The sequence below is a fragment of the Anser brachyrhynchus genome (genome assembly GCF_964034855.1).
Source record: "Anser brachyrhynchus genome assembly, chromosome: W".
In the NCBI taxonomy this organism is placed as follows: domain Eukaryota; kingdom Metazoa; phylum Chordata; class Aves; order Anseriformes; family Anatidae; genus Anser; species Anser brachyrhynchus.
Genome location: NC_137704.1, coordinates 17610281 through 17626314, shown reverse-complemented (window position 1 = coordinate 17626314; position 16034 = coordinate 17610281). Strand labels below are relative to the sequence as shown.

At 48.6% G+C, this 16034-nt stretch overlaps 1 protein-coding gene across 9 annotated transcripts in view; it reads right to left on the bottom strand.

Annotated features, from left to right (window-relative positions):
- CTIF (cap binding complex dependent translation initiation factor) overlaps positions 1 to 16034 on the bottom strand; it is a 154236-nt gene that overhangs the window by 100629 nt on the left and 37573 nt on the right. For 6 of the 9 annotated variants that reach the window (XM_080572150.1, XM_080572155.1, XM_080572151.1 and 3 more), the window contains 4 exons: positions 10163 to 10285; positions 5303 to 5376; positions 4408 to 4512; positions 1853 to 1928 (listed from right to left, as the gene is read on the bottom strand). In XM_080572150.1, coding sequence (XP_080428276.1) covers positions 1853 to 1928; positions 4408 to 4512; positions 5303 to 5376; positions 10163 to 10285 — 378 coding nt within the window. The remainder of the gene's footprint in view (positions 1 to 1852; positions 1929 to 4407; positions 4513 to 5302; positions 5377 to 10162; positions 10286 to 16034) is intronic. The other 3 variants (XM_080572153.1, XM_080572154.1, XM_080572156.1) reach the window with 1 other exon arrangement.

Genomic DNA, 16034 nt, shown 5'->3' with positions numbered 1-16034 from the left:
CACTTCTCCCTCTTTTCACTGGTTCACGTACTTAAAATCATAGAAACATAAAAACACAGGGGTGGAAGGGACCTACAAGATCATCTAGTCCAACCATCCTCCTATCACCAATACTACCCACTAAGCTACTAAATCATCTCGTAGCACCTTGTCCAGGCACTTCTTGAACACCGCGAGGGACGGTGACTCCACCACCTCCCTGGGCAGGCTGTTCCAGCACCTGACCACTCTGATGTTTTTCCTGATATCTGATCTAAATCTCCCCAGGCACAACTTGTGGCCATTTTCTCGAGTCCTATCATTAGTTATCTGGGAGAAGAGTCTGACCCCCTCCTCATCACAACCTCCCTTCAGGAAGTTGTAGAGTGCAATGAGGTCTCCCCTGCGCCTCCTCTTCTCCAGACTAAACAACCCCAGCTCCCTCAGCTGCTCCTCGTAAGACTTGTTCTCTAGACCTCTCACCAGTTTTGTTGCCCTTCTCTGGACATGCTCCAGGGCCTCAATGCCCTTCTTGTAGTGAGGGGCCCAAAACTGAACACAGTACTCGAGGTGTGGCCTCACCAGAGCTGAGTACAAGGGGACAATCACCTCCCTGCTCCTGCTGGCTACACTTATTCCTGATACAAGCCAGGATGCTGTTGGCCTTCTTGGCCACCTGGGCACACTGCCAGCTCATGTTCAGCCGAGCATCAATCAACACTCCCAGGTCCCTTTCCTCTTCACAAGTCTTCCAGCCACTCTGCCCCAAGCCTATAGTGCTGCACGGGGTTATTGTGGCCAAAGTGCAGGACCCGGCACTTGGCCTTGTTAAACCTCATCCCATTCACTTCAGCCCAGCAATCCAGCCTATCCTGATCCCTCTGAAGGGACACCCTGCCCTCAGGCAGATCGACACTACCTCCCAACTTGGTGTCATCGGGAAACTTACTGAGGGTACACTCAATCCCCTCATCCAGGTCATCAATAAAGATATTAAACAAGATAGGCTCCAGTACCGACCCCTGGGGGACACCACTTGTAACAGGACGCCAGCTGGACTTAACTCCATTAACCACAACCCGCTGGGCACAGCCCTCCAGCCAGCTCTTTACCCAGAGAAGAGTATACCTGTCCAGGCCACTGGCAGACAGTTTCCCCAGGAGAATACTGTGGGAGACCGTGTCAAAGGCTTTGCTCAGCATGCAAAAGGGCAGCGTTGCCCTAGCAGAGGAGGTGTCTCCATCCTTCCCTCTGAAGGAAGAGAGAAGCTCAGAGGTGCCTTCAGCGGAAGCGCGCTAAGCACCTTAGCTCCTCGGGGGATTGGGGCACTGGAAAGTGAAAAATTAAGACACTGACAAATTAAGCTATTCAAACAGGACTGTTTAACTGAAGGCCTCACCCTGCCATTCCCCAGCACTTGAGCACCAAAGGTCATTTAACCAGAAACGCTGAAAACTGGCTGTGGAGACAGATCTGGAGAAGAAACAGGCTGGAGAAAAAGTAGTCATTGCATCACACACATGTGCATCCCATAGGGGAAACATCTGGATCGATACACCATCACTACTGGCTTCTTGGCAGCAATTTATTTTGGAGCTGTCAGGAGGCTTGGTGCTTTTCAGAATCTCCTTTCCTAAAACAGGAGCCCTGTGTGTATATGCACATGCATATGAACACAATACACTGTCCTCAACATCTCACCTCCCAACAGAGCCTGTGCAGTACCAGCGAGGTTGAAAGCAAGGCTTGCTGAGACCAAGGCACAGTTCTCTGACTGCCCAGCCCAGGCAGCCTGCCCACCTTCCAGGGATGGTTTTGTAAGGAGAGGTTGTGCAGGGAAGCTGCTGCCTTCAGCAGTGGCCTCAGCACCTACCTGCCATGCTGGGAGGACTTTCTCTATGTCGTTCAAGTTGATGCTATCACCGTCCTCATACTTCCCTTTTTCGAGCCTGCAGCAGGAAGAAAACAAACAAAAGCATGATAAACCTCACTGGAACCTACGTTAATGTTCTATTATGGCACACGGGAAAGATTAGCGCTTACTGCAAAGGACCCTCATAAAAACAAAGAGGTTCTCTGAAGCAAATATGTTGTGTCTCCAAAACACTCCCATGTGGGCACAAAGCCGTTAATACCAAATGAAATGCTTTTCCCAGCCCTATCCTCTGAACTAGTGACTATCCATTCGCCACAGCATTAAAATGCTTTTGGTAATATCAGCAGCAAGAAAACCAAAGGCAGCCCTGAGCAGTAGTTTTAGATGATTCAATTCCCAGACTGAGCAAAACTAAACAGCCCACTGGGAAGAAAAAATGGGGACAGAAAAACCTAATGAAAAATGCTTCTTTTGAACCGCTGCTCATTTGCCAGTCTCCCCAGGAGCTCCTGTTCCCCTGCTGGGAAAGGTGGTGGTGAGCAAGCACAAACACAGATCTCAAACAGGAGAAAAGCAGTAAACAGCAATCAATATGAATGTAAACATACGTTTTGAAACACAAAAAAAATCAGGGTGAGAAGCCAAGTATTAACAGACCAAGTACATAGTTGACAGGGTAAGGATAATTAGCAAGTTTTGCTTGTATCAAGAAATTAAAAAAAATTGATCACATAAGGCCTGCTACTAGCTGAATGCAGAGAAAATGAAAACAATAAGAAAAGAGCAGTAAACATTGTTCATCTGCATTTATAAAGAATTTGAGTGATTTATTATGCACAAATGATGATGTATTTTGTGGTCAATTAGTGACAAGATATTGTTCAACAACTTACAGAAGAAAGAAACTTTGACAGCTGCAGGTGCAAACATCCAGTGTCTTTAAGTCCAAGGACAACTGATATTGGTGGAATTACAGTAAATGTAAAATGAAAGAATGGAACGTGCTAAAACATCAAACCTGAAAAATAGCAAGCTGAATGGAAACCTCCACAGCCCAGTGGAGCAGGCCGCAGACCTGCGAGATTGTGGAGGAGCAATAGGGGACTAAACTGAAGGTAGTGGAGGACTGGCATTTAACTAATGCCTTAATTACTTTATGAAAAATCAGGTGTTCAACAGGTGACTTGACTTTCCATCACAAATGAAATTGCTGCTGTACATAGCTGGTGTCTCTGGCAGGACCACCTGGCAAGTGCCGTGAACCATGGAGCCCATTACACCTTATTTTACAGAGGGCCCCTCATCCCGTGCTTCAAAACCATCTGTAGGGGTAAACATGAGCTGTTGCCTAGTGAGGCACTTAGAGACTTTGAAATTCAGTGTTACTCATGTTGTTTCAAATATTCTGAAAATTGCAAATCATAAATATTTACAGGGCAGAAAAAAGCCTTATATGGTCATGTGGGTTTGCCTGTCACAAACAGGTATGGGAGCCTCCTGCAGATGCTGAACCTGGGCTGGGGTAGGATTGTGAGCCCAGACTGGCTCATACTTTGGCAAAACCAATTTACCAACAGAGAAACTTTGCTGAAAGATTTCTATCCCTATGCCTAAAATGGCACTGAGAAGTCATTTGTAGCCTTCTCAACCCCATCTTTTAGACCCATTTTTATTTTTATCATCCTCTATGGGCAAGAAATGACTAATCACTAGGAAAAGAAAATCAGAAAAAATATTAGATAAAACGTGGATATGGCACTTCCTCTATTCTTTCTTTAGCTGAGATGTGCAACGAGTTCCATCAGCAATGAGTTGAAGCCTTGTCATAACTTGGGATAACAGAACAGGTAACACTGCCCATATCTGTTAACAGCACTGCCAGTGTGTTAAGCACCAGGACCGAGTGACAAGGAGAGGGGAAACCAAGCTGTGAGCGTTTCTCAAGTGGCAGAATCTGCAGAGGAATGTCTGTCTCTCATCAGCACCGGTGAATCTCTTGGTGTCTATATGCATGACCAACGCATAGCCAAAGAAGAATCCAGCAACACTGTGAAAGCCCCAGGAGGCTGTAACCACCAAGATGAGCTACTTAATGTTCTCATAGTTACATGCCTAGCAGGTAGGGAATGAACATTTCAATCTAGATGGACCATGTTGATGCTCTGCTCTTCCCTCAAGTCTTGCTGGGGAGAACAACAGAAGCCCTTTCACTCATTGGAATTGTAACCAGGATCTTTCCCCCAATATTCAGAGATGCTTAAATCTAGGAGACATAGCCTGGAGCCCACATAGTTTAAAAGCTGAACTCTTTCAAACAATACAAAATACAGCAAACAGCTCTGCTCTAACCCAGAGCTTGTTGATAGAGGAGCCAAAGAGACTGATCATGAAGTTCTCAGCCCCCATATGTGGTCCAACATGTCTTTTCCAGGTCCTCTGTGTGGGCTATGCCATCAAGCCAGCATTCCCACTGCAAAGGAGAGGTTATACATCTTGCTGGAGAGCATCATATCACTTATCTCAGGATAACTATGCACATGCACAGCACTCACCCTTCTCTGTCTATGTGAGGCAGTGGGTGTTTGGTGGTGTTTCGGAGCTTCCTGTGAAACTGCGTGAAATCTAGTTTTTCAGGCTGCAAGTCCCACGTTGCACCGCTAGGAGAGGAAAACCAAGGAGAGAAAGAAAAATCAGTGCCCTACTAATTAAACGCAACCTCGCTGAAGAGCAGATGGCTCACACAAGCCTGTAGATGACGAAAGCTGGTACTTTGGAGGCACCACTCTCTGCTGCAGAGCATGCTGCCACAGGCCTCCGACCTTTACGCTGCTGTGTTATGCTAAGCCCATAGTTTTGATGTAGACTTATGATGCATCATGATGCAGCATACGCCTTGCTAGCTGCACTTGCTTTTTATAGCAAGCGCAGCTAGCACCTTTTATTGCAGCAGATGCTGGTCCAGTCCATGCAATGCAGATGCTTTAGGGGCCTGGAGCAAGTCCCAGGTGGGAACACAACTCCTGCAGTGCTTCAGGCACGGCACACAAATGCATACAACCAGACAGAAAGCATGTTTCACTGCTCGAGCTGGGCAGCACACTTGCTTTTCCCATGCTGAAGCAGCAGCTCTTCTCAGCAGCTGCAGAGCAAGGCGTGATCACACCGCCACTTCATGGAAGAGAGAGTCCTGGAGCAGGAGCTCATAGCTGCCTCCGTCTCACCGGTGCAGCTCTGAGATGCCTGCAAATAATCATATCAGTACCTTTTTCAGATGTTTGGACTGCAAACCTCTCCTAAGCAGACACGATGCTTTGAGTAGGTTGTTGGTGCTTAGCACCATGGACTAAGTGGCGAGGAGGAGTGACATGAGGCCAGCGCCCAGCTGGGCACACCCAGGACAGGCACGTGCGCAAACCCTCCTCTCAGAGCGCTTTCAGATCAGCTTACCTGAAGGAGTCAAAGGTGTTGGCAGCCCAGATGTCGGTGCCCAGCATGTCAAGGGAGCCCTCCTTGTTGCCATTCTAGGAAGGAGGGAGAGGTGGTTACTTGGCAGAAGGTGCCCAGCCCTGCCCAGCATCTCCCATGCCAGCCAGGAGGTGGCACAGCTCTGTGCCCAGCCTTGCCACCTCCATGCCAGCCCAACACAGCCCCCTCGCTCGCCACAGGAGTACACTTGGAAGACAGGGAGTGACACATGGTTTTGGCCTTTGGGACACAAAGCTGTGGACGACACAGAGCAGACAACGCATTAGTTGATGTTGGCCCCATCCTTCTATCCCCTGTCCACAGTCAACGTGGGTACAAGACCTTCAAGACCCAGTGGGCAGGTTGACATGCTGGCCACAAAGATGCTCAGCATCACAGAACTCCAGGCTGCTTGAGCTGGGAAGGGGACCTCCAAGGTCATCTGGTCCAACCAAGGTCACAAAGGGCCACCTAAAAGCCAGTTAGTTGCTCAGGGCCACATCCAGGTGGCTCTTCAATATCTCCAAGGGCTGTCACCAACAAGCACATGGAAAGCCAACCATCAGTGATGCACGAGGCAGAGCTGCCCAAGGAACCTCCAAACACCTCTGGATTTCACCACAGCAGTGACTGCTTCTTCAAGAAGTCATGGTGACACAACCTGGCCTTGTTCTATGAAAGTCTCAAGGTAAGATACAGCACTGTGCTGAAACTCCTGCCAGCGCTGCAGACTCCAGTTGCCTGGGTCCCCAAGACCTGGTGTTACAGAAGGGAGGGCACAAGGTGCATGTAGGTTGTAGGCATTAGGATGGGAGGAATTGCTAGGAAGCTGCTATACAAACCGTCAGAAAGCATCATGCTGAGCTTGCAGGAACATTTTTTTTTTTAATTCCACCTGAGAAGCAAAAGCCTTATGGTATAATCAGATGGGAATTATGAGAAACCTCCAATAAACCACAAAGCGCCTCTAATTTTGCAGTGCAGCTGCTTTTTGGAAAAATGGAAAAAGAGCAACGCAAAAGGAAAAGCATCTAAAGCAAAGACCCCAGACTGCTTCTCGTCCTTCACAGCCCCTTTACACTCACCAGCCTCCACATATCCTCCCCACAAAAAGCAGGCTGCCCTTATTGAAGTATTCCAGCCCAAATGGTCCAGCTCTGGCAAAAAGTAGTGCTGGAGAACGCGGCTTCCAAATGCTCCCCCATCCTATGATTTTCCAGGGGACACCACACAGCCAGACTCTGCCAAAGCAATTCCAGACTGCTTTCAGCCTCGGCACAGGCACAAAAAGCAAGTTCGTCTCCTCATACCCACAACACCCTTGCAATGAGGGCCCAACCAGCCGCAGTTACACCGTCAGGTACTGGGAGCATCTTCAAAGCTGTCAGCCATCACAAGCACGAGTGAATATAAGCACTACCCTGCTGCAGTATTTCTGGTGGCTCTCCTCAAGGCTGCTGTTTCCAACAGGCAAACTATATTTACCGAGTTCACACACACATAAAATCGTGATAAACTGTCATGCAGACAACAATTATCAAAGATTACTATGCAAAAATATTTCTTCTGTCCACATACAGCTTTCCTGAGGAACTGCCATACTCAAATATTAATAACTGAGACACTGAAAAAAAACCAAAAATCTAAATGCTTCTCAGTGAAGTCCCAGACCCCAATTTGCCATGAAGCAAGCAGCCTTTTCCCAACATGGACACACATTGTCATTGCACGCCACAGACAGATTACAGAGCCATTCCCAGCACAACAAACAAATAGATACTCAAACAGGTGCATTGCTCCTCCCCCCTTCTTTTTGGTCTCCTTTAAGGGGTGTATGGATTATGATTTTTAACCTCCAGCGATCTACAGGTCAACATGTCTGCACAGAAATAAACTACGAGTAAAGTATAAAACCCCCAGGGACAATTATGGAAGCAGAGATTTTATTTTAAGCAAATGTAAGCAAAAATTCTCTCACCAGAGAGAGAGAAATTAATTCTAAATACTTAAAGGCATTGTCATGCAGCATAATGAAAACACAGATGTCCACATCTTTATAGCATCTTTGGTCTTTATTTCTTCTTTGGTCTTCACCCAAAGAAGAAATACCTCTTCCTGCAGACAGATTCATTTCTCTTCCCATTTCTACAGACACTGGATATTTTAAGTACTTGTTAATGAACTACCTACAATAGGATGTCCTAGGAGTTCATTATTGTGGCTCAGGGAAAAAGTGTGTGTGTGTGTAACTAGTTGCAATGAGGATGAGATAAATCAACCACAACAACTTTAAACAGCCAAAATTTAGGATAACATGGGAATGGGTTCCTAATGCAACAGGTTGTGTCATAAAACTGTCACCCAAATTCAGCTCAGTGTCCCTTCTTGAACCCTGAAACAAAGCACTTAACAAATAGCCTCCAGTTTGGAAGTGGCTGGTTCAGCCCCGATTCCCAGCAGCTGGTGGAAATGCTTCCTGCGAAGTGGTGCAGGAGGTCAGATGGGTGCAAGCTTTTGGGCAGTGGCTGGATGCTCCCACCCCAACTGGGCTGCAGCTCCTGGCCCTCCCTGTGGTGGTTTTACTTGGGTAGGCAGCCAAGTTCCACCACGGCCACTCTCTCACTCCCCTTCCTCTTTGAGGAGGGGGAGAAAATATGACACAGAGGGCTCAAGGGTTGAGATAAGGACAGGGAGATCACTCAACAATTATTGTGACGGGCAAAACGGGCTCAGAGTAGGGAGATAGTAAGATTTATTACCTATTACTAAGTTTTACACCATAACCCCATCTCCTCTGGGAGATGCTCCAAGTGTCAGCCTGACTCCACAGAGACTACGCTGGGGCCAAATGATAACACAGTTTGCCATTAAGTCATGAGTCACTACAGTCATTTCGAGACAAACACCCTTGCCACCTGCGATGACCACCTTTATCCTGAAGGAACAAAGCCCAAGCTGAGGGGGTGAGCAGCACCCACGCCCTCTGCAGGCAGGGCACTTGCTACCCAGCTCCGAGCCCGGTGCTGAGACTCTATAAAAAGGCTTTTAAAAAGCCAATTCTCAAGACTGGGGGGGGAGTATTTAGGAAAAGAAAAGAAGTTACTTGCTGTCAGTTCCCCCAGGATTGCAATTATAACAGTGAGCAGTTTTAACTTGAAGCTCCCCATGACCCAACCCTCAGCTTTAGATAATAATTTTCACTGCAAAAGGGTTAGGATTGCTGAAAATTAATTAAGCCACTAGGAAGGATGATTGTGAGAGATGGTGGTGAGAACATCACAAGTGCTCAGATGCACCCTAGCTTCAGTAAGGCAGCTCCTACCCCCAGTATGGTTTAAACGCGTTTTCATAATCTGCGTCCTGCAGACCCAGTGAACACGCCCAGGTGCCTAAAACCCACACCCATCACTGCCCAGTCCCTGGGAGCACATGCACAAGCAGGGACAGAGCATGCCCTGGACAGACAGCTGCGTGGACTCCGACTGTTCACTTATGCATGCAACTTCAGCAAATTCCCGCAAAGTCAGCATTGAAATGCATGCAGCAGCTTTTCAGAAGTCAGCTCAGTGTAACACTGGTTTCTCTCACCACTCCTCATTACCATTCTGCAGCAAACCATGACAAATAGAAAACCATGCTCATCATCCCACAATTGCAACAGCGTACCTCATCATCATGCTTTGCATTAATGTAGAATAGCACCAAGTGGTCAGCCAAGTCTCAGTGCTGTCTGTGGTATACATTCAGGGATTATCCTGTGTCATGCTACTTTTAAGAAGGATTTTGAAGTTGCACAGATTCCCCCACATTTCCTCCTTTTCAGCTACCTATGTTTTTTTACCAAATGCATCCAGGAGTCAGAGAAGAGCCCGCAGACAGACACCGAGCTGCCCGCAGACAGACATCGAGCTGCCCAAAAAGGCTCTGCTTGAAGGCTTTTTGTTGAAAAACACCAGTTTATCAAAACTGAGAAAAATACAGACATTTTGAGCAAGACAATGCTATCCCTGGTCAAAGACACAGGGATATGGCGAGCCTCATTCCCCCCCAGAAAGGCCCATGGCTTTTCAACAACAACCTGCTTCTGCAAGTTGGGGAGGCTGTGCTTTCCTCCATCCCAGCCCTGATCTCCGTAGCACCACTCACGATTTCAGACTGCTTTCTCAGTTTCCCCAGGATGCTTGAGATGGATGGATGGACCAGGAAAACTAGCCCAAACCTCCCAAGCCTGTCCTCCACTTCTGGTACACCCAATGTTTGTGTGTGCAGAAGTAGGTCCCTGCTCAGAGTTCAAGCAGGGAATGGCCCTAAAACCAAATCAAAAGCAAATTCCCCACAGATTTTGCATGGCAGGAAGGTAACTCCCCATCTAGCCCTGCTGACGGCTCTCATGGAAAGCAGCTGGACTCAAGGTCATCATTTCTCGCTGCCCACATGGCATTCAGCCATATACCAACTTTCTTTAGAAGACTCACCAAAAAATAATTACAGGCATCTCTTCATTTCCCCAAATAAAAGTACTCCACGATTTCAAGGGAAAAAGCACATTTCCTCTGCACTAAGCCAGCTGGCTCGAGACTTCTTTCCCAACAGTAAGGCGCTTGTCATGCTTGAACAGTCCTCGGGGCTGAAGGACAGACAGCTACATCCCTCAGCAGGTCATAGGCTATGCACAAAGCAAGTAGGTCTGGCAGGTACACTCCCCTATGGCCAGGCACTCACACCCTACATGTAGGCACACACACAAGCCACGCAATCAGGAGGACGCCAGCGACGAACGGCAAGCACAGGATGCGACTGGAGCACCCCGCAGTTGGCTCTCACCATGGCCACTAGGAATACCTTGGTCGGTTGCCTGAACTGGCTGCTTCTGCTGCAGCTGCCAGACCAGGATCCAGACCCGCACCTGGAGCCCGACCCCAGCTGGGATCCTGCGCTCCCACCACTGCTGTGATCCCACTCTTCCTGGAAACAACAGCTGGCTTTAGTCAAGGGCAACACCGTCCCGCACCCACAAAAACAGCTGAGCTGGCAGAGCTCGAGCCCCCAGGCTGTGTGCACAAGCACCTGGAGAAACATGCCCATGCCTAATGGCCCTGTTCGGGGGTTTCTTTGAGCCCTTTAAAGTATCTGGATGAAATTTTCTCATACTTACACCTTGCAAAGAGCTGGCATTGTGGGAAGCTGAAATGGTAATAAGTTTTGGCTCTAGTGCTCTAGTTCACTAGTGTATAAATGGGGAAAAATACTACTTACCTCCTATGGCTTCATGACAATTAATTATACATATTCAGCAACCCTCTAGAACTGCTTATATATCCTTAATCCCCTCACAACACAAATCAACTCCTCTATTTTTCCCCTCTGTTCAGCCCGCAGCTGGAGTCCAGCTATCCAAACACCTGAAAATACTTGGTGCTCACCAGCCAGATGTTCTTAACTAACGAAAAAAATTACTTGGTTAAGGGCTTGTCAAATTAAGGGCCTCATGTTCTCCTTTCTTCTCATCACACTTGTCCTGCTGTCCAAAACAGGGCAGGTTTCTTGTTCAGTCAGCAACCCCCAGGGCAAACTGAGTCACCCCAAAACCCAAATAACTGACCCAACCAGCCATGCTTACCCAAAATACAACCCTTGCCAACCCTTGGTTGTATTTACCCAACTTTTGGTCATGGTTGCCTGCAGACAACTTGAAGCTATGCAAATGCCAGAAATGCAGCTGGCCACAACAAAACCCTAGTGAGAAACAGGGAGATTGGTGCCATCGTGCACCGACGTCTGAAGGCGCCAGACAAGCCTGCAGAAATATCACGAACGAATTGGGTAAAATCAGGGATACTGCTCTTACTAAATGAGTTTGTCTCCTGGCTCTAACCCATGGCCTGGGACCTTTCCCTATTCACATTCCACATCTTCTGTGCTTTCTGCCCTCCTTTATCTAGCCCTCTTAATATTTACATTTTAAAATAAACTATTTTAAAATAAAATCTGCACGGAAAATTGTTGAAACTTCCCAGGGTTGAAGACAGACCGATCAAGTGCAGCCTAAATTCATCATATTCAAACTCACTGGCACAGCCAAGATCAGAATTTTACCTGAATTTCTGACTAATTGCCAAAGCTGAACAGCTCTCTACTGCTACCAAAGCAAAAGCTCCTCCACCAGCAAAAGCTCCTCCACCAGCAACTCTCCCATGCACTTCCAGCAGCTTTGTGTTGTCTAATAGTCTTCTGTGCTGAAATGAACCCTCTCTGCAGACCTCCTTTCTATGCGAGCAGAGAAGCTTGCACCAAATCTCACAGGTGATGCTGGAGGAGCATGCACGTAAAGATCTTTCCTTAAAAACCAACCACGGAGCAGCAAAACCCCTCCACCAGCATCACCAGGCACAGCAAAACCCTCCTGCTGCATGGCGAGATGCCATACTGCTCACCCTCCAGCCAGCAGCACAGCCACCAAGTTGTCTCCATACGTTTTGGAGGAAACGTTTCCACGAGGAAATGGTTGGCGACCTGCTACAGCACTTGGATGTACGCAAGTCGATGGGGCCGGATGGGATCCGCCCAAGGGTGCTGAGAGAACTGGCGGAGGAGCTGGCCGAGCCGCTTTCCATCATTTATCGGCAGTCCTGGCTATCAGGGGAGGACCCAGTCGACTGGCGGCTAGCCAATGTGACGCCCATCTACAAGAAGGGCCGGAGGGTAGACCCGGGGAACTATAGGCCTGTCAGTTTGACCTCAGTGCCAGGAAAGCTCATGGAGCAGATTATCTTGAGGGTCATCACACGGCACTTGCAGGGCAACCAGGCAATCAGGCCCAGTCAGCATGGGTTTATGAAAGGCAGGTCCTGCTTGACGAACCCGATCTCCTTCTATGACAAAGTGACACGCTTAGTGGATGAGGGAAAGGCTGTGGATGTGGTTTACCTTGACCTCAGTAAGGCTTTTGACACCGTTTCCCACAACATTCTCCTCAAGAAACTGGCTGCTCGGGGCTTGGACTGGCGTACGCTTCGTTGGGTTAGAAACTAGCTGGGTGGCCGGGCCCAAAGAGTCGTCGTGAATGGAGTCAAATCCAGTTGGAGGCCGGTCACTACTGGAGTCCTCCAGGGCTCAGTGCTGGGGCCAGTCCTCTTTAATATCTTTATCGATGATCTGGATGAGGGGATCGAGTGCACCCTCAGTAAGTTTGCAGACGACACCAAGTTAGGTGCGTGTGTCGATCTGCTCGAGGGCAGGAAGGCTCTGCAGGAGGATCTGGATAGGCTGGACCGATGGGCTGAGGCCAACTGTATGAAGTTCAACAAGGCCAAGTGCCGGGTCCTGCACCTGGGGCACAACAACCCCAAGCAGAGCTACAGGCTGGGAGATGAGTGGCTGGAAAGCTGCCTGGCAGAGAAGGACCTGGGAGTACTGGTTGATAGTTGGCTGAATATGAGCCAGCAGTGTGCTCAGGTGGCCAAGAAGGCCAACAACATCCTGGCTTGTATAAGAAGCAGCGTGGCCAGCAGGTCTAAGGAGGTGATTGTGCCCCTGTACTCGGCTCTGGTGAGGCCGCACCTCGAGTACTGTGTTCAGTTTTGGGCCCCTCGCTACAAGAAGGACATGGACGTGCTCGAGCGAGTCCAGAGAAGGGCGACGAAGCTGGTGAGGGGTCTGGAGAACAAGTCTTACGAGGAGCGGCTGAGGGAGCTGGGCTTGTTCAGCCTGGAGAAGAGGAGGCTCAGGGGCGACCTTATCGCTCTCTACAGGTACCTTAAAGGAGGCTGTAGCGAGGTGGGGGTTGGTCTATTCTCCCACGTGCCTGGTGACAGGACAAGGGGGAATGGGCTAAAGTTGTGCCAGGGGAGGTTTAGGTTGGATGTTAGGAAGTACTTCTTTACCGAAAGGGTTGTTAGGCATTGGAATGGGCTGCCCAGGGAAGTGGTTGAGTCACCATCCCTGGAGGTCTTTAAGAGACGTTTAGATGTTGAGCTTAGTGCTATGGTTTAGTGGAGGACTTGTTAGTGTTAGGACAGAGGTTGGACTGGGTGATCTTGGAGGTCTCTTCCAACCTAGACGATTCTGTGATTCTGTTTTTGTTAAACTAACACAGCAAGGTGCATGAGGAAATTTGCCTGCAGCTCTGACAAAACTTCAAGAAATGGCTGTAACAGCACAGAATTCCCTCCCTTGTCTGTCTCCTGCCAATCCAACCCTCCCAAATCTAGCCCCATTATTCCTTGCTATGCATCCCCAGAAAACCAAGACTCTCCTTATCTCTTCCCACACCCCAAAGGCCCTTGAGCTCCTGTTCCCAGCTCTTCCCTGGGCCCCAGCTACCTTACTAGGTCTGCACTCACTGCCACGAGAGGGGACCTCTGTGCCAGGCTCTGGGGCCTGGAGGCAAACATCACCCCCTCCAAAGAGTGATTCCCAGCAGCTGCTCTCATCCATGTAAATCCTTCTGGCCAAGCTCTGCACCCCCTTGGGAATGGCGAGGCTTCTGCACATCAGCACTGCCAGACACCCTCCTTTGGAAACTAGCTGTCAAATCTAACATTTACATTTTAATTAGCATTAATCATATGTTTCACTTACACTGCAGTTTTCACCTTTGCAGCATTTTGAGGCATGAACTAATTAATCCCGATCCCTCTGCCAGCTCAAGAGTTATTTCTTTCTGGTGCTTCAGTGCGAGTTTGAAAATCTCATTTGCAGAAAAAAAAAGGGGGGATAGCTTTTCCTGATAAGCAGGCAATAAATGGAAATGCAGCAACCTCCCATGTGGAGATAAGGATGGGCAAAGTTCGCTCTGCTGGCAATGCCACGAGCTTTAAGTGGTCTGAAGACAACGGTGCATTCCTGGAGGGATTCCTGTTACAATTTACACAAAATTCCCCACAATCGATGTACAGTACTCTCAGCCTAAGGCAGGCCACAGGAAAGGGACTTCTCATGACACAAGAGTTTCAAGTTCCAGGTCTGAGATGCCACCCAGCAGTTGTGCTACAGCTAAATCTTCCAGTTGGGCAGAATTTTGTCATTGGACTCCAAGTATTTCAGACAACATCTCCCTGTTCTTCTAGACCTATTCAGGAACATCCATTCCAATTTTTCTACAGGAAAAAGAAGTATTTATAATAGAAATAATGATTTTAATATTTTTAAACACAGCTTTTAAGAAAAAGCTATAAAATATACTGCAAATCTTTTAGTTGGAAGAAATTTCCAGCTTCTTCATTCTCAATGCATTGCATAAAGCTATAAAACAAAAACAAACTAAAAGAACAGAAACTTCATCCTTATAAAAATACCACGCAGAAAAAACAACCACATAGAAAAAAACAAGTAGTTACACCAGAGATAAGGAAACAATTCAGTTTCCAAGGAATTTGCCTTGAGGTGGAGTGTTTTTCGATTGATTGATAAGGGGATGCTGGGGGTAGTGGCCACAGCCACACGCTCTCCTGCCCTCTGCTATGCAAGTCCTCTGCACAACAGCTGAGATGGGTGAACCAGAGACCTCAGCACAGGCACTTCGGGAGCTCAAGCCCACAAATCCAGGCTCCCAAGCACACTGCAGCCTCTCCCCCAGGAAGCCCTGTGCTGGTGCAAATCCATTAGCGTCCTCTGCTCCCTCCTCCTTCCCCCAGGTACATGACCTTACAAGGTATGGTACCTGCTCACTGCTTTGGTGAAGGCACAGCAGACACTCGGAGCTCTTCTCCCAGCAGGAAAAATAAGGTTTTGCCTACACCTGTGCCACAACACAGGACCAAAGGGCCCAGGGCTCCTGATGGGTTGGACGCAGGAGATCAAGCCTACAAGATCTTCCTGGACTCCCCAGGAAAGTGCCCAGTTTGTGTGCTTACTTGTGCTCCTCTGGACAACATCACAAGATGTGTTAGCCAAGGATAATGTGTTAGATAGCTTTTTTGCTCACATGGATGGAAACGAGATGGAGCATTGGTAGCACTCAGGATGGCACCGAGAACTTCGGGCAGGCCACAGAAACCCAGCAGCAAGCCCTGCCTGAGCCTCGCAGGAAACAGCTCATACCACCCCTTCCCTGCCAAGGGCTTCGGCACTTGTTGGTCTCTTCAGCCAGATTTGGAAGAAGAACAGAGACCTCAGAGATAACTCAGCTACCGCAAATTTCACAGAACTAGAGCATGGGAAGCTCTCCCTTCAGTGGGTAAACCCCAGCTGGCGTCTGTGCTGAAGGGCAGCGGCTGACTGGCAGAGTAGGGTAGGTGTAAGCGCTGCCCAACCCTGCTGTCCTTTGCCCTACAGGGACGTGTAGGGGTATGGCAGGGGTCTGCACACAAGACGTGCAAGGGAGGGAGCAGATGACACAGACCTGCACAGCACAAGCACTGAGGGAAAGCCGGCTGTCCTCTCCTCCCGCTCTACCTGTTCGACAGAAATGGTGACCCAAGGCGATGAGACGTCCTCCAACCCAAGCCACCGGTGACACCAGACCTTGGGGATGCCTTCCTCCATCCTCTGTAAGCAGCACCAGTTCTTCTAAAGCAGGCAGCAAAGGCGGGAAGCATTTCACTCCTAGCCCTTCTGATGCCCAAGCAGGGCACCGAGGAGTGGCCCTAAAGCTACGTGCATCTCACAGGCTCCCCCTCCCCAAAACCTTCCAGTCTGAGACAGCAGCCTAACAGCACGAGTTGCTTCAGAATATCTCTAAATAATTTGATGTTCAGAAGGGCAGAAAATTAGC